General features: G+C 41.0%; 1 protein-coding gene across 1 annotated transcript in view; it reads right to left on the bottom strand.

The window, feature by feature from the left end:
• LOC147692287 (serine/threonine-protein kinase D3-like) overlaps positions 1–24368 on the bottom strand; it is a 587115-nt gene that overhangs the window by 61227 nt on the left and 501520 nt on the right. Inside the window, exon 13 of the mRNA XM_086938546.1 lies at positions 21562–21668. Coding sequence (XP_086794672.1) covers positions 21562–21668 — 107 coding nt within the window. The remainder of the gene's footprint in view (positions 1–21561; positions 21669–24368) is intronic.

Genomic DNA, 24368 nt, shown 5'->3' with positions numbered 1-24368 from the left:
TCTGATCATAACCCTATTCTCTTTAGCTTTCCTTGGGATCGTCCAATTAATCAAATCAGATCATGGACATTCGATAGGAAACTCTTAGCTGACAAACTATATCAAGAACAACCTAATTCATGGATCTCAGAGTTTTTTTCAATTAATACTGGTACTGCTCCGGTCGGTATTGTCTGGATACATTCAAAGCCGCATTACGCGGTGAAACCAAAAGATTTGCCTCTTATCGTTGGTAGACTGAGCAGCAAGCTGTAAAAACTAGACTCTCAGCTCTCCAACAAGCTGAATTGGATCTAAGTTCTAATATTCGTAAGGGAGAAGACATAGCAGCCAGCATGAAATTAGTTGCTATAGCCAAATCTAATTTATTAGAACCCTTATATAAAGATGTAGCAACTAAATACTTTCAATTTCGAACTACTATGTATGAATTGGGTGAAAATTTGGGTAAGGTCTTAGCAAAACGTCTACGACAAAGGGCCATAGCTAATCAGATTATTAAGGTCAAAGATAGTTCTGGTACTATCCAGGACACAATTGCCGGTGTTTTAGATGTTTTTGTTGACTTCTACACAACTCTATATACGGAAGAAACCAATATAACCTTACAGCAACAAACTGGGCTAGATCAATTTGTCCAATCTTTGGATACTCTGAGAGTTACAGATGACCAGAATCAAATCCTGGCTGAACCTATCAGCTGGGAGGAAGTTCTGATGGCCATGAAATCTCTTTCCAATGGTAAAGCTGCAGGGCCAGATCTTATTCATCTTGAATTTTATAAGACTTTCTCACATCTATTCAGGCAGCAAATGTTAGAAGTCTTTCGTCTTGCTCAGTCTGGATCAATTCCTGATTCATGGCGACACTCGACTATTGTACTTTTTAGGAAGAAAGGTAAGGATGAACTAAACCCAGCTTCATATCGACCGATTGCATTAATCAATACAGACAGTAAAATCTATTCAAGGATACTCGCCTTTCGCCTAAACCAAAACAATTCTCCCTTTGGTTTCTATCCGCCAACACTGGTTTTTTCCCGGTCGGGATATGACAGATCACATTAGGCGAGTAGTGGCACTTCTGGATTTGGCAAGGACCACAAATTCTGCCCTCGGGGTGATCCTGTTGGATGCCGAGAAGGCATTTGATAGGGTCTCCTGGGGGTATTTGTGGTCCGTTATGTCCTGGAAGGGCTATGCACCCGAATTTATCCAAGCTTTACAAGCTTTATTTATATCTCCAATGGCTAAAATCTGTATTTCTGGTAATGAATCATATTATATTTCTATTAGCAGGGGCACCAGGCAAGGTTCCCCCTGTTCTCCCCTTCTTTTTGCTTTATTTATTGACCCGTTTTGTATCCTTAATAGAAAACTCCCAGCTCATTACCCCTGTTACAGTGCATGGAGCTAAATATAAGTCATTGGCATATGCGGATGATATTGTAGTGCTAACTGACAATGTCCCTCAATCCTTTCCTGCACTGGAGATTCTGGCAGCTCAATTTGGTATAATCTCGGGGTACAAATTAAATATCGCAAAAACCCAAATTTTACAATCCTTGGCTATGCCTATTTCACAAGCTCTGTTGCAACATATCTTGGGGTTCAAATCTCGCCTGATGTAGATCAGATTCCAGATTTGAATTATTCTTCTACTATTGATTCTCTTCATAACAAATTGGAACGGCTTGATCACCTACATCTCTCGCTGTTTGGTCGGTCTAATATTCTCAAAATGTTTGTCCTCCCTAAATTTTTATATTTTTTAGATCTATCCCATTATTAATACCATCTCTAATTTTGAAGAAAGCGGAAAGAATATGCCAACGATTTTTATGGTCATATCGCAAACCAAGACGGGCAGCTAAATGGACATGCCTTCCACAGGACCGCGGGGGGTGGACAGTCCCAAATTTAACATTTTACTACTGGGCAGCCATGGTTCAACATTTTGCTGTCCCTCTTCTAGGGGATGTTGTTGAACTTCCAGTTCATCTTTCTCCTTCAATATATTCAATATCCTTGGGAGACCCTATAAAAGGGGTACTTACTCGCATACTCGAACCTAGTTATTTAAAAAAAAAAAAAAAATTTAAGGTATTATGGGCATTATTTTCAATATGGCAAAAAGTCTGACGACATTTTCACATTTCTAAGATCATGTACTATACCCCATTAACAGCGTCTAGACTACTCCCAATGATCTTTCAAGAGGGGGTGGCAAATATTTGGATAACTCTTGGTTTAAGGGAGATAGGTGATTTAACCGATTCAGGCCAAATAGCTTCCTTTTTGTTTTTAAAGGAGAAATTTCATCTCCATTCTAATCATTTTTTTAAATATCTTCAATTGAGAAGTTTTTTAGATAAAAAGCTTCCTCAACACCCAATAATGTTTCAAAAACTTGTTATAGTTGAATCTATCAGAAGGAAAATGAAAATTGGCAATTTATATCAAACTTTTTTATCCCAACTTCCTGACGATCTTAATTATCAGAATAACAAATGGGCGACAAAATTTGGACTACCCATTATTGATCTAAAATATCCACTTGTATTAGCCAGGTCAGTTTTGGTATCAGGCACCCTTCGATCTCAAAGCTATATGTCCATGTTCAATCTGTATTACACGCCGGCAAAACTTGTTAAATGGGGGGTGGTCCGTGGGGGTAAAGGGTCATTCTGTGCCAGATGTAAATTTCCTTCTGCAGATTCTGTTCATATGTTTTACAGTTGTCCGGAGTTATCTTTTTTCTTTAATCAAATTGAAACCTTTCTCATGCAGATTACTCACATTTCTGTTAAAATAACCGCTGAAATGGTAATCACTGGCTATGAATACTCTATGGCTTTGGAAAAAACAAGACACTTACAAGCTTTTATTTTTATATCTATGGCAATGATTAGACTTTGTGTTACGTCGCTCTGGATAAATCCTGAACCTCCTACTTTTTGTCATTGGAAAGCTGGATGCTGGCTTGGTATAAACTTGAGACTTCAGTTCAGCCCTTCAGAGGAACGAGAAGACGCCTAATCGCCTCTAAGAACTGGGCATCATTTGAAAAATGGGTTGCAAATTAATTAATTAATTTTTATCATTATTTTCTCATTATGCTTATATATTTTCTTCTTTATGTTCTTGTTTGATGTATGCTTTGATGATCTACCTCTTCCCACCACCACGGGATGAAAGGGGGAAAAAACAATAATAAATAAAAGATATCAGAAAAATGGATGATTTCCTGCAGTTTAGAAAAAGAATAAAGACATGGCTTTATCTCCAAGTATGATCTCTGACATCTTGTTAATCTTCCTTCGGGTAAGGGAATTCCATTGATATCTGCACTTAGCGAGACATTCGTATCACAGTGCCAGGGTACTTGTAAGGTGCTAGTTGCGCTCTATAAGTGTCGATAATAATAATAATAAATATGGGAAAGCGTCAAAATCAATGGGTGTTGCGATGGAACACACACAGTAACACCCATTGCTCTCCCCTTTCACGCTAAGTGTAGCGTGAAAGGGTGCCTCATTTACAAGGAATCGTTAAGCCACATTAAGTGGCTTAACGCTGCCTTGTAAATAAGGTAAGGCCGCTATCGCCACTACAAGTCCCGAAAGATTTACTTGTGGTGGTGATAGGGGCTTGTAAATATGCCCCTGAGTCTTTTAAATGTACAAATGCTTTAGGTACATCATCCGGAGGAATTTATAGTTCCAAAGATGGCTGTCTCAATGGAACTGGAGGGCCATCAAATGACGACAACCATGGATAAACACTCAGACGTCACTCTAGTGTACAAACGTATCCACAGAAGACATCTTGAATGTCTGATCCTGTAACTGGGTGGGCAGGCAGGCTTTTGCATGGGAGACCAGAGATACAACGTGCCAAACATGAGACACCATAAGTAAACTCAAGGTGTATAAAATAAACACTGCATAAACAATAATTTGCCCTTTTGAACAGAATTGTCAATTAATCATAGGCACAAACTCAGCCATGTTTAAGGACTTCAACGAGCTGTGCTGAGACATGACTTGCCCTGATGTTGTTGGCAATTTTGAATTATTACTGCTTGAATAGTTGTGTGCAACTCGACCTAAGATTTCCGCAAAGTTGCGGAGCTCCGCGCCGCACCCGACATCGCGGCTCCAATTTGGCCGGTTCTAGCGCCGTTTTCTTCATCTCACAGATGTATTCCTGAAGCAGAATACCTACTCTCCTGGAGGATGTCTCTACTGAACTTCATATCCCTGAAATAAGTCACATTTCCTTTTATTGACTGTTTAGTGGCTTTGCGGCTGACATTTAGTTTTTCTTCCTGAATGGTTTGTCTTCAAACTTTGAATGGAATGTACCCTGGACTGTTATTTTTGATATAATTCTCTGCTACTTTGTCACATTAACTTTGACTGAGCTGTATCCTTATATTGGAAGGTAAAAATGAATTAGTCCAATTTAGGACTTTTCTGCAATAATTTACATCCCCAAAATATTTCTTCTCTTACTTCCCCACCATTTACTAATAATTCCTCTCAGCCTTCTGAGGAATTTTCACCAGCGGCGTTCTCAAGTCCTTCAGATCTACCGAACATGGCGTTCAAATCCCAACTACCTGTGTCTACTATCAAAAGAATTGAACAGGATCCTCACTCTTCTCCAAAATCTACTTATCCTGTTTCTTTGGATATCGTTTTGTAGGAAATTCACGCTCTACGACCATTTATTGAGGAAACAAACTTTTGAGTGCAAACGCTGGCCAATAAATGGCACTTATCGCACATTTATCAGCAACACTCCAACTTCCCTAGACCGACTGCGGGCTCAGTGGGATGATTGAGTGTGCACCCTGGAGGAAGAGGTTTGGCGTGATGCCCTTATTGCCCCTAGGACGTTCACCTCCTTCTGCCAGGCTACGCTCAGTACAGCTCTGTTACCTACATGCTGCATACCTCACCCCGGTGCGCCTTCTCCAGTGCGGGATTTAGCCCGACCTCTGCCTGTACTAGGTGTGGCCATGACCCAGCTGATTTCCACCACATGGTATGGGCATGCCCCCGCTTGCTGCGGTTCTGGGGGGAAATCGTGGAAGAACTCACTGAGGTCTTGGGGTGGGAGGTTCCCCATGACCCAAAACACACGATCCTGGGCATCACTGATGGGTTGGATGGGTCTTGGGATGAGAAGTTGTTCTTCACTACAGCAATGGTGGTTGCCAAAAAGGACATTGCGCCCTCCTGTTAATGCCCTGAATCCCCGAGTGTTGGAAGATGGAGGACTGGGGTGGACTGGTACGCCACGGTAGAGAAAGTCATGAATGAGGCGGGTGGGTGTCCCAAGAAATATTGTAGGGTCTGGGGAAATGGTTTGGGGTGTGGTTTAGTCACAAAGGGAACGCCCAAATTCATGTTGTTTTGCATTTATTAGAGTCTGTAAACTGGGTGGCGCAAACTCTTATATGTACTCCTGGATTCTCATGGTATTGTGATGACTGGCTGGTGTCTTCTTTCATTTCATCAAAATCAATAAAAATGTGTTTATCAATAAATGGTCATCTATGGATTCCCGCATCTCTGTGGTAGAACAACAAATCAGCGACGTACAGGATTCATCTTCCAGAATTTCAATTTTGTAGAGGGAGGTCCTGCAACTAAGAAGAGCTTCTGAAGATCTTAAAAATAGAAATCGCCGTAACAACCTTCGCTTATACGGTGTTCCTGAGGGTCTTCAGGGTGATGACCCAGTGACATACAATATTTAATTTCTTCCACAGCTCTTGAACCTTCCTACTACAACCAAATTAAATATTCAGCGTGTTCATAGACTGGGACCACATCTATCCTCCTCATCTACTTCATCTAAACCTCGTGGAGTGATTCTCCTATTTCTGCAATTCACTGATATCCTAAAGGTTTTCAACAAAGCTAAATCCATGAAACAGATGAACTGGGTTGGTACAAAATTGTTTATCTCTCAAGATGTTTCCTCAGCCACCGCTAAACGACGCAAAGAATTCCTGGACCTTCGTCCTGCTCTTCGGTCTCTGGGTGCTCGTTAGAGCCTATTTCATCCGTGCTTATTTAAAGTCACCTTTATGAACAAAACTTCTACATTTGAAGATTCTGCTGATCTCAGGAAATTTATTCATTTTCATTCATCTTCTTCGATGCAGATCGCAGGTCCTTCCCCGAATACTTTACTTTATTCATATCTTTTATTTGTTCTTGTATTGAAGCATGTGGCCTAGTTACATTATACTTTTGTTTCTATGACCTTTCACCTTATGACCTTTTGATTCTTATTGCATGTTCTTTGGCATCTTGTACCTGCCTCATTTCCCGTTCCTATTTATGTTTCATTGATGTTCCGGTGTGGTGTGTTGCCCTCTGTTGGGTGTACCGTCCTTGTCGTCCGTTGCCGCCTCTCATCTTTCACTTGTGTTCCCCTGTAAAGGTATGTATTGCAGTCGTCAGATTAACATGTACTGTCTCGTTTGACTCTTACTTTTTTCCCCTGTTTCTTTTTCTTTCTCTGTCTTCTTTCCTATCTTTTTCCTGGTGTCACTTCAACATTTTCTCTCTACAATTTTTTCTTCACATGATCACTCGATATCTCTCATTGCTTCATCTCTTTTCCTTTCCTTGACATCATTCCAGTGTACTCTTATCCTTTATCTGTCTTTCTCCTCTCTCCTACATTATTATCTTATTGTTGAACGATTTGCTCTGTATATATTGTTGATTTTTTTCATTCAGAGTTATTGCATGGAATGTGAATGGTTTAATTAATCCAATCAAAAAACAGAGAATATTATCTCATCTTGCTTCTTACAATCCTGACTTGGTGTTTTTACAAGAAACCCATCTCACGGAACCTGAAGCCTTAAAATTGAAAAGGGGCTGGTTTGGTTCTGTCCTAGTATCCCCCACTTCATCTAAAAAAACAGTGTCATCATTCTGTGTCATAAAAAACTGAAATGTAAAATTCTATCACAAGAAACTGATACAGAGGGGAGATGGTTATAAGCCAAGCTACTTATTAATAATATTTCTTTGACTGTATTTAATATATATGGCCCTATGCAACCAGATTATTCCGTTTGGCTTACGATTACACAAAAATATATTCCGTTTAGATATGATCTCTTTATTCTTGGAGGCGATTGCAATCAAGCTGTTAATCCCTTTAATGACCGCAAATCCCAGGTGTGCTTCATCCCTCATAAATCTCATAAGCAATTTCTTAATTGTATCTTGCAATCACATCTTGTTGATTCCTGGAGGCTTTCCCACCCTGACACTATTGATTTTTCCTTTTGCTCTCCTCCTCATAACTCTCTTTCCTGCTTATACCATATCTTTCTTTCAAAATATCTATCTCAAAATCTTATTTCTTCCTCAATCAAACCTATTGTTATTTCTGATCATGCTCCAATTGTCACTGATTTAGATTTGCTCCCTCTGCAGCCTAGATCTTCCCACTGGCTCTTTAATAACTCCCTTTTGCTGGACCCTTTCTTCTCCTCTGCATTTACCTCCTTTGCAGAAGAATCTTTTGTATTAAATAATAATCACAATACTCCAATTCATATAATATGGGAATCCTTTAAAGCTACTGCTTGAGGTTTTATTATAGATTTTGTCTCCCAAAAAAAAACCGTTTCCTTCAAAAACACAAATTTACACTGGGAAATATCAAATCCCTAGAACATAAATTTTATACATCTCCTTCAGACTCTGTTCTCCAAGAACTTGTTTGTGCTAAATTAAAATGTAATAAAGCCAACACTGACAATACTTCATCTATACTGCTCCAAAGCAGTGCTCGCTATTATGGCGGTCATAATAAAATGGGTAAACTGCTGTCTAATTATCTTAAATTACGGAAAGATCATACTCTATTTACTCTTCCGATGGGAAGCTTATCCATAAAGACAAGGATATACTTGACCACTTTATGTTATTTTATTAAGACTTATACACTCCGGAATCCCCTCCTTCCATTCCTCTTATTCAATCTTATCTTGATAATATCCCTACCCAATCTAATATTTATCTCAATTTCCCTAAACTTGAATCGGATCTATCTCTTGAAGAAATTTCTAGTGCCCTAACAAATCTAAAGAAATGTAAAATTCCTGGCCCGGACGGCTTCACGGTTGAGTATTATTTACATTTTTCTACTTTAATAATCCCTAAACTTCGCCACCTCTTTCATTCATTTACTCTCTCTGGCAATAGGAGTGGCACCTTCCAAGAAGCTATGCTTTGTTTAATCCACAAAGAAGGTTGAGATACTATGTTTTGTAAAAACTACCGCTCTATATCCCTTGATAATTTTGACTATAAAATATTTGCTAGATTGATTGCTTCAAGACTGGAACCCCTTATACCCCACTTAGTTGGTAAAGAGTAATGTGGCTTTGTCAAGGGTAGGCTTACCTCAGATAATTCTCGAAATTTTTTTAATGTATTAAATAAAATTCCTTCTCTCTGCACCTCCCTAGCCGATGGTCCGTTGATGCTTAAAAAGCATTTGATAGGGTAGATTGGTCCTTTTTATTTTAATCTCTTAACTGCCATGGTTTCGGTCCAAACTAATATCTCTTATTTCTGTTACATTCTGCCCCTAGAGCTTCCGTATTAGTTAATGGCTGCACATCCTCCTATTTTTCTTTACAACGTGGAGTTCATCAAAGCTGTCTCCTCTCCCCTCTTCTTTTCATCCTAGCTCTCGAAACGTTTCTATCTTCTATACCGTAACAAGGATTCTATATCCGTTTTTCCTATGGTGATCACCATTTGAAACTTTCAGCTTATGCAGATTACATTTTACTTTTCATTTCCAACCCGGAAATATCTATACCTTCCTTATTAAATGAAATCTCTTCATTCTCCTTAGTTTCAGGCTATAAGATTAATTCTGATAAAACTGAACTTACAAAATTTTGTACTCAACATTTGTTTTACAACTGGGTTTTCCTGGAATAGATCTAAAATTTTATATTTAGGAACATGTGGCCAGATGTAGGTAATCTCAATTTACTTATTCTTAAATACCGAATTTTACCGATTCTGTATTTAAGAATAGGTAAATGGGATGTAGATAATTTTTCGGTAAAAATTACCGAATCAGTAAGATTCGGTAATTAAGAATCGGTATTTAGCGATTCGGTATTTACTGAATCGGTAAATAGCTATTCAGTAATTCCCATTCATTCCTTTGGGCCTGGAGGCCCATAGGAATGAATGCGAATTACTGATTCAGTAAATACCGAATCGGTTAATACCGAATCGGTAATAGGGCGAACCCTATCAAGGGTGGCAGGGTGTCACATTTAGATCCCGTTGCACCCCTGAATAGTGCATGGGTGCGTGGGTTGCCTGAACACACTACTGACCTTGCTGCTGTGGTTGCCCTTGCTCCGTGCTGTGCCCTGATTGCTCCTATTGTACTTGGCTACCGTTTCCCCCGCTGCCGCTGCCGTTTGCGATCAGGCGTGGCCGCCGAGAGAGGGGGAGCGGTGACTACACTTCCCAGGAACCTCTACTCCGTGCATGACCACAAGGTGCCAGGAGGCATTTAAAAACTCGGCAAAAATCCCGCGTCGCGGGACGCGCGCGGGCCAAGCCTGGGCCAAGGGCGGGCCCATCTAAGCCCGTCCAAGACCGATCAGGGCCGGGCTGGGCCACCCATTTTGGTTCTACCATCCTGAACCTCCAGGACTAAGGACTTGGTAAGGGAACTTTTGCATAATAAAAGCCGGGCACCTGGACCCTATTTGGGGAGTTTGTGTGTGTGATACTCACGATAGAACTAATAAAATGTCCACTGAACCGGTCAAAGGGAGGAAGGAGCGTGGGGGGGGAGTGTGAGAGGGACTTTGGACACTTATCTTACTAAGGCTGTTTCAACCTGGACCATGAAATCTCCATCGCTGAGTGTCGCCTGTCTTTAGAGTTCCAGCAACATAACAGGCGTTCTTTCATGGGCCCTTTAATATTTTCCACTTCACCTACTGCAAATAGCACACAGAGTGTAGGGAACACTTTTAGGGCAGATTTTAGCATCCCTCTCTTACTACAGGATACATCTCAATCCTCACCCCAAGGGTCAATCTTGAGGTTGGACCACTCCATCGTCGATCTGGACCCCTCAATAGATTTATCCCTGGAAGAGCCTTCTCTACTAAAATTGCTCAACCCTACGGCCCTGTGAGCAAAAATAGTAAAGCCCCTCAAAAGGTGCTGGGGAAAGCAACACCACAGAAAAGGAAGAGGAGGGGATTATCGCATCGGGGTAGGAGAACTAAGGTACCTAGAACAACTATAAGCCCGCCTCGTAATAAAACTATTCCTGAACACCTGAAAGATTTACCCCTCCTCTAAGTTAACCGCACAGGGGACAAAAAGCTCTCCTGAAATACTGAAGGGGAGCTCGGAACAACAACAATGCACGGTCCAGAACATAGAACATCTTGTTAGATCGTTACTCCTCCGGTTATTTGAAAGGATAAAAAGGTTAGGTGATCAGGTAAACATGCTAATGGAAGAAACAACACTAAATACCAAACTCTTAAAAGGGTTGACATGCCATAGGCAGAGCACCGGAAAGGGGGGGAGAAACCTAACACAATTGCCTCGGCGCGGGATATTTTATCTCGCCCAAAAACACCTAGTAAAAAGAAGGTGGCTGAGCTTGCAGCCTCTGGGATTAAGTAGATACGGGGCAATTTAACCCGCTCAAAGAACGTCAGTAAGCCAACTGAAAAATCAGCTGTAACATCAAAGGAGACGAGGGGTAGAGATCCAATTAGTAATGCATCTAAACACCAAATAATACCAACTAGAGCTTTGAACCTGGATGAAGCTTATTCTCGTGATAAGGCACCAACAAGGATAGGAAGTCATATTGACCTGCCACCTGAGGCCGCCCCATATGTGATAATCCTTACAGGGGTCCCAGAACTGAAAGATGGGAAGAGGGAAGATTATACTGAGCTAAAAAAATAAAGTAATTTATTGGCTCAGGCATAATAGACCCCTCCCCAGTAATTTGAATGGGGAAATAGCACATGTGCGAAGACTTGCATGGGTAGGATCAAGACCCAAAGACATTGATGGGGACATAATTGAAATCAATTTTAGAGATTGTAGGGTGGTAACATATATCACAGACTGGTATCAACAGCGTGGAGGTAGTGAGATATCTGCCCGGCCCTTAACCTACTTTTATCCCGAGTCACTGTTACACCCACAGGGCTCTGTGGCTTCTTCCATCAAACCCAAATACCCTTTCCACACTTCCTATCCCTCACATAATAATCATCAGAGACTAAACCATCCGGTCTATGGATATATGGACAGGCCTGTTACTCACTGGGGAACTAGGATACGTCAAGGCTCATACACCCCTCATTGGTCAATCCCCTTATCCAACCGGTATAGCGCTTTCTCTGGTCTGGACGATCTGGACTGACTCCCGGGACATATCGAGGTGGAGAAACCACTAATATACATAGAGCGGCATACTATGCTACCAAATCAACCATCAAGGCATGTGGCCAGGGGGACGGGAAAGGCTTTAAATAATTCAAGGTGTGTCACTGTGGGGGAAGCCACTACGGACAGTAAGGAAACTAGGCTTATTACAACGACCAACATACCGACAATCGCTGACCCCATGTTGGAATTCGAGGTTGATACTTCCCCCCAGCTTATCACTGGAGACAGAGTAGACCTGCCCCTAGAGAGTAACTCCCTAAAGCAGACGGATAATATATCCACCTTCCTTTCTTGGAATGTAGCTGGCCTAGCAAGAAAATTGACACAAAAACAGCGGCTAGACCTTGTTACTGAACACAGAATTTTCTGTCTGCAGGAAACATGGTATATTGAAGAAAGACATATATTGGGGTTCCAAACTTTTCATACCCCAGCAGGGGCAAGTGTTCAGGGTCGAAATAGACGGGGGCTCTGCACATATGTGTCTACATCTGGGGCTTGAAAGTACATACTTTTCTGTTTACAGAATTCTACCAGATCCTGCTGCTAAGCTGGGGCCACCTAAAAAATATGATTGTAGTAAACTTTTATAACAACATGCCTTCTTTGTTGATAGAGCCTATGATTAATAAGGTCTTGTTGAGCCTAATCGCCTTAAATGACCAGATAGCTGGAGAAAAGGTTATGCTATGGGTGGGTGATTTTAATTGTATGGTCTGTCATCATGGCTCGACAGGCATGTGCGGCCTTTTCGAGCATGGGGAAGACAGTCTCACCCACTTTAATCATATGAAACTAGGTAGTGCTCTTAATAATATTCTTTTTTATTTTAATTTGTCCTTTATAAATGAGGCATGCAGCCCGAGTATTCCATTCAAGCCGACCTTTAACGGAAGGGGGTCCAATTCCACAATTGATTTCACATTAATTTCTGCTGCCCATACAGGGCTGGTCGTATCCTGGGTAACTGGCGGCTCCCCGCTCAGTGATAACTATCCCATATCATTTAGGTTAAAAATTAAAAATCAAACACGTAGGATAGGAACTACCACTCCATATTCAACAGAAATTAGACTGGCATCTAAAAATGGTTATACTATCAAATGGAACAGGGTGGAGTCTCTGGATTTCCTTGAAAAATTAGTTACGGCATGCCCGGAAGATATCTCAATTTGTCTGGCATATGACGAGGAACCAGAAAAGGTACTGGCTTTTTTTTTAAATTACAAGCTGCCATAAAACACTATTAACAAAAGAACACCTAGGTGAGACAAAAAGGGCTCAAGGGTGGTTTGACACTAAGTGTACAAAGTCACTTTCAATCCTTAAAAAGGTCTTACATGCGAAACCAAGAAACCCTGGGCTAATTAGGAAGGCCACAAAGTCTTACAAAGACACAATAAAGGAGAGGAAGGCCACTTTGAAGAAAGAGGCATGGGTGGCCTCAAAAGAAGCATCCAATAAAAGAGATAGCACAGCCTTTTGGAAGGTGATAAATACGCCTTACTTTCAAAATAAAGAGGCGGATATGATAGACATCGCTATAACGGGGGACACCTGGGTGACGTATTTTACCTACCTGAATGAAAAAGTTACCCCACTTGAAGGAGAGCAGGCTAATAACAACAAGACTGCTAGCCCTCTGGTCAGTAATCACCATTGCCCATTCCCACTACCTATATCCTTTAGTTGCCAGGAGGTCACTAAAGCAATAAAGGATAGCTCCTCGGGAAAGGCCCCGGGCCCGGATTGGGTACCGATTGATGTTTTTAAGGCTGAACTTGACCTCTGGGCACCGATGTTAACGAATGTTTTAAACAAGGCCAACCACTGTGGCTTCATACCCTCCTGGGCGGATGCTATTGTGGTCCCCGTCTTTAAAAAGGGTGACAGGAATGACCCTGTATGCTACCGGCCATTTTCTTTGTTGGATGCTTCGATGAAGGTGGTAGGATGAATTATCCTGAATAGGATTCAAACCTGGGGGGAGGAGAATAATATCATCTCGAATCTCCAGTATGGGTTTAGACCTGGTAAGGGGACTGTTGAACAATGCTTAAACCTAGCCCTACTGAATTCAAAGTACACTCAGGCAAAGAACTGGAACCTTTTTGTTACTTTTATTGATTTAAGTTACGCTTTTGATTGTGTAGATCATGAGTTTATGTGGGACACTTTGAGTGATATAGGGGTTGACACCCACCTGATTTTGTTTATAAAGGAAATCTATAGGGGAGCTGGTGCTAGTGTAAGGTATGGATTGAAGGGGGAGTGTTCTGACAAATTTCCTATAATGAGGGGGGTAAGACAGGGGGGCATTTTGGCACCCCTGCTATTCACCATATATATAAACACAGTTGGAGATTACCTTAGAGAGTAGCAGCATGATTATCAAACTATTGATGGGATCCCTACACCAATATTGCTGTATGCGGACGATGCAACATTATTGTCGCGGACCAGATTAGGACTGCAGAAGACAGTGGATAAATTCTCCGGTTTTATGAGGGCTAGAGGCCTCAAAATTAACATATCAAAAACCTTCACAATGACTTGTGGGAAGGGCTCAAAGAAGGTGCCCTGCCTGATTTACTTAGAGGGTAAGAGAATTAAATCCACAGATAAGTTCACTTATTTAGGTGTAAATTTTGAGAGGAGGGGAACTTAGCACGCAGCAGTACATGCTAGGCATCTGTCCTTTATGCGTTCCATGGGAGCGATAAGAAATTTTGCTTCAAAACTAGGGGGGAAACCAGTAAAAGAGTTGATTCATGTATATAAAGCTAAATGTGTCCCCGTAGCAACATATGGAGCAGGAGTGTGGGGAGGAGAAAATGCTCAGGTCCTACAAACCGGCGAAAATCAATTCATTTGTCATCTTTTGGGACTTCCTAAAACGACTTCTACATACATGACACACATAGAAGTAGGACTATCCTACATATTGGATACCATCAGGATCACCCCTATACTTCTTTGGCACAAGGTCTGGGTTACCAGTGAGACCGCTTTAAACAGAGACCTAATAAAGGATTGTCTATCTCTGGACGGGGTCTCTAACATTTCATGGCTCTGCTACCTTAGACGTATGTTTAATGAGATGGGACATCCAGAATTCTTCGAGAAGCCGGCTAGTTTAGAGATGGTGTCGAGAGGTTCCCTCAAAAAGATGGCTTTAGACCACTTAGTTGATGTTAGGTGGAACCTTGAAAAAAGGGAAAAATACCACTCTCAGATATCAACAAATTACTGAACAAGAAGGGCTTCAGAAGTATCTCCTGGTCGAAAATAGTCCATATGCTCGCTTGCTGCTGACCCGGTTTAGGCTAGGTATCTTCTTTCGTTTAGTTACCTTTCCCCAATGTAATAATTGGTCAATGGATAAACTTCTTTGTCCCTGTGATGATGTTTCTTACCAAACAAATGTACATGTTATTTTGTTTTGTAAATTTTATCATGCTCCACGTAGGGCCTTCTTATTACCTGTTCTTAAATCCTGGGGGATTAGATCATGCTCTGCAGCTTTCATTAAGCTTCAAAAACTAGATGAAGATCATGTTATTCTCGCAGTTACTAGTTTTTAAAGCTTGTGATTAAATTTCGGAACACAATGTAATGTCCTTTTTATCAATATTTATTGTTTTTAAATAGGATTCTCTTTTTAGTTTTACTGTAGACTTGCTGTATTTTTTATTCAATTACCTAAGATTCTAAGAGCTAGATGTCGGTAAATCTAATTTACCGATTCATAAATACCGAATTTTACCGATTCGGTATTGATGAATCAGTAAATTGGAAGGAGGCAGATGTAGGTAATTTCTAAAATACAATTACCGAATCTGTAAGATTCGGTATTTACCGATTCGGTAAATACCGAATCGGTATTGCCCATTGATTCCTTTGGGCCTTGAAGCCCATAGGAATCAATGGGAAATACCGATTCGGTATTTACCGAATCGGTAAATACCGAATCCTGCAAGGTTGCAGGGGGTGTCACTTTGACACCCTCTAGCACCCCAAGTACAGGCTTGTGTGACATGTGGCACACATACATGCCCTAAGGGCATGTCTGTGTGTCACATTGCACAAGTGTGCATGCACACCTGAATTCGGTATTTTACCACCGAATAGGATTGGGTGGTAAAATACCACCTCTTAAGGGCCTGTGGCACTCTTAGGAGTGTCACCTACATAAGGATTTACCGAATCGGTAAATATACGATTCGGTCTTTTACTGATTCTGTAAATTTACCGATTCGGTAAATTTACAGAATCGGTAAAATATAGGCCCCCTACATCAGAAAACCCTAATACCGGCCGGTAACGGCCGGATTCGGCCGTTACCGACAAGTATTAGGGCTCCTACATCTGGCCCTAGTCATAATTATGTCTTGTATACTGGCTTTCTGTCCGAATGCTGTCAAATGTTTTTATATCATGCGCTTTTATGATTTGACATTTTAAATCGAATAAAGCGTGTTTGAATTGAATTGCATGGGTGCACATGTGGCACACATACATGCCCTAAGGCCATGTATGTCTGCCACATGGCACTGAATAAAAAGCAAAAAAATTGCTTTTTTAAAGTAATTTGTTAGTAATAGTTGGTGGTAAATAACGAATCCTTAAATGTAAGAAGCACTCACTTGAGTGCTCCGTACATTACGGATTCAATAATTTACAGAATCAGTATTTTAAGAATTCGGTAATTTACTGATTTCTTAAATTACCAATTCGGTAAATTACCGAATCCTACAATTTGGCCACCTACATCTGAAAAGCCTAATTCCGGTCGGTAACGGCCAAAATTCGGTAATTTCGGCCATTACCGACCGGAATTAGGCTTCCTACATCTGGCCCATGGTTTTCTAACTCTATATCTTCTGCAGTCAAACTCAATATGACAGAAGCTCTGTACGCATTGACAAACTAATTTCTTCTTGGAATCCTCGGTTTCTTTCTTAGTGGGGATGGCTTGATGCCATCAAAATGATGATAACTCCTATTTTACTTTATATTTTTTCTATGCTTCCTGTGTTTATTCCTTCTTGATGTTTCAAGAAAATAGATTCTCTTCTTTCCAAATTTCTTTGGAAAGTAAAAAATCAAGAATATCTTTATCATTGCTTCGGAAGACAAAATCCAATAGTGGTGTCAATTTTGTAGATTTTAGAAATGATAATAAATCCGTTAGCCTTCATCAAGCTTCCAAATGGCTTCTCTCAGATCCCTCTCCCTTCCCACCTTTATGGCTTACTATTGAACAATCCTTACTTCTATCCTTCTCTATGAAGGAGATATTGGCCTTTTCTGCCAAAACCCCTCTAACTTCGCTTCCTCTTTTCAAACACATGTGCTCCCTATTAAAACCATTTACTCAACCAATGACTAATTCGAGAGAATCCTTTTTATGCTTACCTTTATGGCATAATCGCTTTATTACTATCAATAATAGAACTTTATTTTGGAAATCCTGGAGACTTCGGGGAATAACTTGGGTCAATAACCTATTGGATGGTACGTCCCCTTGTTCATTTCCTCAATTCCAATCCACTTTCAACTGTCCTTGTTCCTTCTGGTACAGATTCTCTACTCTAATGGCAATCATCCTTGACATGTACTATTCGCTTCCTTCAACTCCTTGATCTTCAAGGGAAAATTCTCTCCTTAAGATTCTTGTTACCCTTCCTGAGGCTCACTGATATATAAGCACATTTTATCTTCTGATCCAGCCAGCTCTAAGAGTACAGAGAAACTGGCCTGCGATTAGAGCATCGCCTTTTAGGACAAGTTTTGGGGCCAATCTTTGAAAAATCTCTAGATCTGTCTCTGTCACTCAATCTATGTTTTTCTTACATCAAAGGCTATAATTTACTCCTATTGCTACTTTCTCTCATTCCTCTACCACGAATTGTTGGACATGCGATTCCCCCTCTGCTGATCTAATGCACCGTCTCTTCCTTTGCCCTAATGTTATTAATTTTTGGAAGAAAATGTGGTACTATATTTCTCTTATCTTTACAATGCGCCTCCCCTTTCTAATACCACCCTTTTATTAGGAAGCTTAATAAAGTCCATAGACCTTCCTACTCATAATCATGACCTATTTGACCTTATACTGCCTTTAGCTTTTCAACAAATTACACTCAATTGAAAGATTCAGCTAAACTTTCTGTCCAACAGTAGTGGAATAATTTATGCCACTACCACTGACTTGATATTGCTTTTGCCTCCTCCTGCAAACCATTTGTTAATAGAGAACTCTTCTGCTTGACACTTAAAACATATTTAGATAAGAATATAAAAAGTTCTTGGATTTGTGCTGAAAATGTAAAACCTCTATATTTGGTTTTTTTTCTCTGTTCCTTTCTTACTAATTCTTGTTGGCACATTGGTGTTCTAATTAGTATAAGCAGGTTTTTGAAATCATTTAATATTATGCAATATAACACGTTCTTCATTTATAAGCGTTTGCCCCTCTCCATCACTCCCTGTTCCCCTTTATTCTCTTTTATTTTCTTGCCTGTATTTTTGCTATAAAATATAAATAGCTTTCCTTGTTGTTCTTAATTCTGGTTATACTTTGAATTCAATTACTGAATGACTCGTATTACTGTATATTGGCTGGTCTTATTTATCTCTCTCATGTTATTCAATAAAGCTTTTTAAACACAAAACAAAAAGATTACTGCTGCTTATGCTAGGGTGTCTACCACTATATGTTGCCCGAGTAGAATGGGAGTCCTTAAGGCCATGGGCAAAGGCAGACTCTGGCTCTATCTGCAACAGGACCCCATGACTCGACTGGTCATTCTGAGGCAGTTGCACTCAAATTTTAGCACTGTGACATTCAGTCACAACTACTAAGTACCAAGTGAGATCTCAACTACTGGACAGCCAAGAGAGGGCATTCCTCTCATCAGTGTTGATGGACAGGATTGCCCACACAAAATACACTACCAGAAGGGTCTGGACGCCCGGCCCCTTTTTAGCTTTATCGTGCAGGTAAGCTACCCATGAACATATACTTTTATACTTTTTTAGTCTATGGCATCTGGTGCTTTATATGTAAACTAAGCGAACGTTTATTTTCTTGGGATGTCGCCTAAAGCGCAGGACGTCACAGGAAGTTAAAAGACTGCTAAATGTTTTTAAGCATGCTCTATTCGGTTATAGGATGATATATCAGAGAATGTGCCTTTGGCAGCTGTCAAAAATACAGTGGACTCCCTGTTAGCCAAACACAGACTGCAATACCATAATACCAATGTAATGTTTTAGAAGTGGAACAAAGTGGAGGAAGGACCTGTCGCTGTTGCAGGGCCTAAGCAGTATATGTTTCATGTTCACTTTTGCACCAACTGTTTCTAATATGGTAGCTATTATAAGGGTATTATGCACCCAAGTAACCAAAACTGTGCTTCTTGGACTAAGGATTTCAGCAGTACTGACTTAGGACCTGACCTGATTTGGACTTTGGCGGATTGGATGCACAGTCACAAATGTGGCGGATATCCTGTTCATCGTATTAAAAGTGTATGATATCCTACTTCCGTTATAATACGGCGGACAGGATACCCGTCACATTTGTAACAGAGTTACCCAACCATCAAAATCTAAATCAGGCCCTAAATATTTATGGCAGTGATGATTGTGTACCGATGTATTTACCGAAATTGGAGATGTGAACTTCTTTCATTGCTTTTGGAAAAAAAAATGTATTTTTAAGTAGTGCCATTGTTCTCATACATGTCAGGCACACATGGACAATTCAACCCTTAAAAGTGTTTGCCTTGATCACGTGTCACTTAAGTATGTCACACTGTCGAGATAAGCAGCTCTTCAGGGACGGAGTTCGAACAGTAGCTGTGCTTGGCGCCAACTGACCTCAGGATAGCTGTAATAATTGATCGACTGCAGCTGCTATGTATTATGTTGCTCTTTAATGTTGTGGTGGTCACTGGTGGTCACTGAATAACATCCATTTTAAAAAATGCCTTCAGAAAGATATTATGCTTTTGAATCATCCAACAGTTACGCAAGCCAAGGTGTCTCCTTGCCACCACAGAAGCACTAGAAGCTACAGCCACTGCTCTCTGGCCAACTGGAATTACATCAAATCCATGATCTCAGAGCAGTAGAGCTGGAGTGCTGTAAAGAATGGATCTATATATTTTCCCAAGGACCATGCGATAGGTAGAATAGGTACATTCCCTTATTGTAAGATTTGCACCACATCAATCTTTTTATCTGTCGGATCCGAGTAGCATCTTTGGTGTAAGTTGAGGCATGACCTAAACAGCTACGTAGCTTCAAATCTACCATAAGGCATTATGAACACTCAATCTCTGTACTAGGGATGCGTGAAATTCGTGTAAATTGCTTCTGTTAAAAATTGCATGAAATGTAAGAAAAATGATGCAAAGTACGCATGATTATGCAATATGCAGAGCTGGTATTTAGCACATTATTTTAGAAGGAAATATGTCCTTGAGTCAATTTTGGAATCAACGATACACTTGACGCTAAAAAATGTAGTCTCAAAAACACATGTGCTGCAAACAGCTCTCACTTGCATTCTGGTCATTCACTGGGTTCCCTTGTGCTCGTGCTAGTTTGTTCCCATGAACAGAGCATAATTACGCAATTATGCAACATGGCTCAAAACATAATTTCACTTAGTATGAAATCTGAAAGTACCAAAACTACGCAAAATTACACCAGCATAACAGAAACTTTGCCCAAGCCTACTGCATACCTTCCAGGAGGTAAGGCCTGATCTTGAAATTGGAAACTAAATGTATGCCTTGGTCCCTGGATACAACTATAGTAACTAGAAGTAACTATACAGCAGTGCGACCTTGTACGTTACATAGTAGATATTTGTTTAAACTACTAGACTATCGCACTGGTTTTATTATCTTGGAAGCAGAGAGGTACTAATTAAACAAATGTTCCTCTTTTCTCTCCAATTTTAACTTTATTCACTACTTTTGTTATTTTCATATTTTTTCACGCACTGCTGTATAGTTACTTCCACTTGCCCATATACTTTCAGCTCAATGGGATACCCATTGCTACAAGCGAAATCAATGTTTGAATGGGCACGAGCTTTTACCCTTCCTGGTGAGAAAAATCCCAGATGATAACAAGGGCGGTACCGGTCATAAACTGATGGGTATTTTTCACAAACGGAAAGTATCCAGCTGATCTAGTGTCATTATTCTCCTAAGTCAGTTACATGTCTAGTCAATAGTGTGTGCTTGTTTGACCCACAGCTACTTTGTGTTTGCTATAAGTGTTGTACTTGGGGGTTGTAGCTGTGCCAGGTCGGTAAACATCCCCTTGGACCCTCCTCTTCACTGTTTTGTTTATGTGCTTGGATGTACCCTTGAGTCATTCTAGGCACTGCAGTATTCTTTAACACTTTCAGTTGAGCCTGGGAAAAAGGTGACATTTCCCTGTGAGTATAATTGGATGAGAAAGAGTTCGCTTCAGTCATTTTTCCTGAAACTGGATTGTGAAATAGCATCATAGCTGCAAGAATGCCGGCACGTGTTTTCTGGCACTGCCCATCTTCATAATTGCAGTTCTAAGTTCCACCAAACAAACCCACTACAGAAATTAGAAGTACCTTAAGTACTCACTTCAACGATCCATGTAGTGGGGTACAACCAATGGCAAGCACGCCCTATGTTTCCATGCAATGATCCTCAAGGTTTCCTTTCCACTGCAGATGGACCACCTACACAGTGATGGCAGTAGTGAGCCATGAAAAAAGAATCTTGTAGGTGCTAGTAGGGGTCTTTTTTTCTGTGACATAGTCACTAAACCTGTGAAAGCCCCCGCTCCTCACTGACTACTTCCTTTCATCCAGAAAAAGAGCTCACACTGCCTTTCAAGAGGAGATGACCACCACTGGTCAAGTACCAAAGAGACTTTACTTCCCCCTCCACCATAATTAGTATTTTCTGTTCCAAATATTCCTTGTTTTGGTTGCAAGACTACTATTGCTTACATTAACCATGATGTGCCTTGGGGAAACTTACCTGCAGGATAGCCACCTCGTTCCGCAGCTGGCTTTCTTGCCGTGTTGGGAATCGCAATTTGTCAATTACTTTAATAGCCACGTTCCTCCCAGACTTCCTGTGTTTCCCTACAGCAGATCAAACGGGTTGGTTAGTTAGTGTTTCTGGTGACCTTATAAAGCATGTTTTGAACGAGTCCCCATGATTTTACTGGTGGTCATTTTAGAAGGTAGGAAAGCCTGCATTCTCTCAATATGTCATTTTCCCCACCCTTTGAAATAATCTGTCAGATGAAAGACTGCAAGAATAATGTCATAGTCTTATATCATAGTCTATTCTTCTGCTGCCTTACCTTTCTGATACATAGGCACTCCCTTGGAAATTGAGTTGTTGGAATCCTTGCTTCCCTCTACTTTTCAAAGCCTGCACATGCCCAGTTTATGAAGTCATTAAGAGAGATGGCTTGGTGAGTTCCATAAGCGTGAAGATGGCACTTAGCTAGTGGTGTTGTCTGGGTAAATAAAGAGCAGGGGAATCTAGCAGTCACTGATACTCCCAGATGCAAAGTCGAACAAATCACATCAAACTAGCCAGTTACCCAGTGCCTTCATTACCCTCCAGTTCCATTGTTCATCATATGCCCTCGGTTTTACCAATAGAGCAATCTACATCAAGGCCACATCTACATTTAATCCCACTTTAAGAAACCACCAACCAATCCAAAACTTTAGATCTACATGCATATCTGCTTCTAAATATTCATGAGACACTCCCAGAAGAGGGTCAATGTGAGCTCTCGTTTTTTTTTGGCTAAAACACTATGACAAAACATCAGTCTACACTTGTACTTCCTCGCCATTTAAACTACTGAAATCTCCCCACTTTACTCTAAACACATTGGAACCTATTCACAAAAGTACATTTCGCTGTAGACACATCTTAGTGGTCCCTTAGAAAAAGTGTTAGGTGGTGGGCCAGGGAGGGGGGGCTCCATGTACTTTGCATGGGGGGCTCTCAAGTTTCGTTATGCCACTGGTTTACATTAGAGTTGTATTAACACCTACAGACATGGCTGATTGTAGTCATTCACAGTCTCCTTCCATTTCCGTTTCTTCTCTTCAAAGGTTTAGAGATTTGATTTAGCTAATGGCTGGCGTAACAACCCTTCTAGAGTGAGAAGGGATCTTATCTCCACTAGATTTTCTGGCAGTGTAAGTAAGTATTTTTTTCCAAATGGAAAATATTGGTGAAAAAATGTGCCTTTGCACAGGTAACTATATTCCTCGGGCCTCATTTATGTGGCTGTGCGTCACTTTTACGCAGCTGGTGCGTCACTTTTTGTGACACACCAGTGGCGTAAAAAATGCACCTTGTTGCGCCATATTTACAAAGTGACGCATCTAGGTAGATGCGTCACTTTGTAAACCCCAGCGCCACATTATACCTGCGCCAGGTATAATGTATGCAAGGGGGGCGTTTTGACGCAAGAAAGGGTAATGGAAGTGACGCAGTGAAATCTATAGGATTTCACTGCGCCATATCTTGGCCGCTAATGCGTCAAAATCTTACACTTGCTTCATGGCAGGCATAAGACTGACGCAGGCACTAACAACATGGGCCCTTCTTTATGAGGCCTTGCGTCAGTTTTGCGCCGCCGGTGCGTCACTTTTTCTGACGCACCAGCAGCGTAAAAAATGCACCTTGTTGCGCCATATTTAAAAAGTGACGCATCTAGGTAGATGCGTCACTTTTTAAACCCCTGCGCCACATTATACCTGCGTCAGGTATAATGTATGCAGAGGGGGCGTTCCCCCGCAAAAAGCCTCGTAAATAGTGATGCAGTGAAATCTATGAGATTTCACTGCGTCACTTTTAGGATGTTGTTGCGTCAAAATCTTGCGCCTGCCTCACAGCAGGCGTAAGACTGACGCAAGCCCTTTCACATGGGGCTTTCCCCATGTGAAAGGACGCATTGCTGGAGTTGCGTCACTTTTGTGACACACTCCAGCAATGCGTCACTTTTGCGCTTACAGATACGTCAGAAATACTGACGTATCTGTAAGTCCTTGCGACATGATGCGTCATACATTAAATATGACGCATCATTGGTGTCGCAAGGAGTGCGCAGTGAAAAGTGACGCATCGCTGTTTTTATGCAGCGATGCGTCACTTTTCATAAATGAGGCCCATGGGACTTGCCCATGTGAAAGTACACATTCCTGAAGTTGCGTCACTTTTGTGACACACTCCAGCAATGCGTCACTTTTGCGCCTACAGATACGTCAGAAATACTGACGTATCTGTATCTGTATCTGATGTATCTGTAACTCCTTGCGACATGATGCGTCATATTATAAATATGACGCATCAATCATGACTCAAGGAGTGCGTACTGAGAAGTGGCGCATCACTGCTTTCACGCAGCGATGCATCATTTCTCATGCATGAGGCCCCTCGTGTGGAGTTCTCCACAATGGAGAACGCAACAAAGAGGGAAAAGGATCCAGCTGGGAATGTCATGGGAATACATTTGAAAACGTTCGCTCAGTGAAGCTTTCCTAGCATATTCCTGGGAATGTTTGTGAATTCCAGGAAGTCATGAATCTACACTCGGACATACGTGCAGATCTGCCAGAGTAGATTTACAACTTTTTTGTGATCTAGGCTCAATGTTTTAAACGAGAAAGTTGGGCAAGAAAGAAAATGATAGAAAACTGCTGCTGGAACAGGAAGGCAAAATGATTATGTAAGAGAAAGTCAGGCGTTAAAAGTTACGGGATGGGGCAAGATGGAATAAAATAGAAAGACATAAAAGAAGAAAGGTTTAA

This window comes from Lissotriton vulgaris, chromosome 9 (genome assembly GCF_964263255.1).
Source record: "Lissotriton vulgaris chromosome 9, aLisVul1.2, whole genome shotgun sequence".
In the NCBI taxonomy this organism is placed as follows: Eukaryota; Metazoa; Chordata; class Amphibia; order Caudata; family Salamandridae; genus Lissotriton; species Lissotriton vulgaris.
The sequence above is the reverse complement of the archived record's forward strand: the minus strand, read 5'-3'. Positions and strand labels throughout refer to the sequence as shown.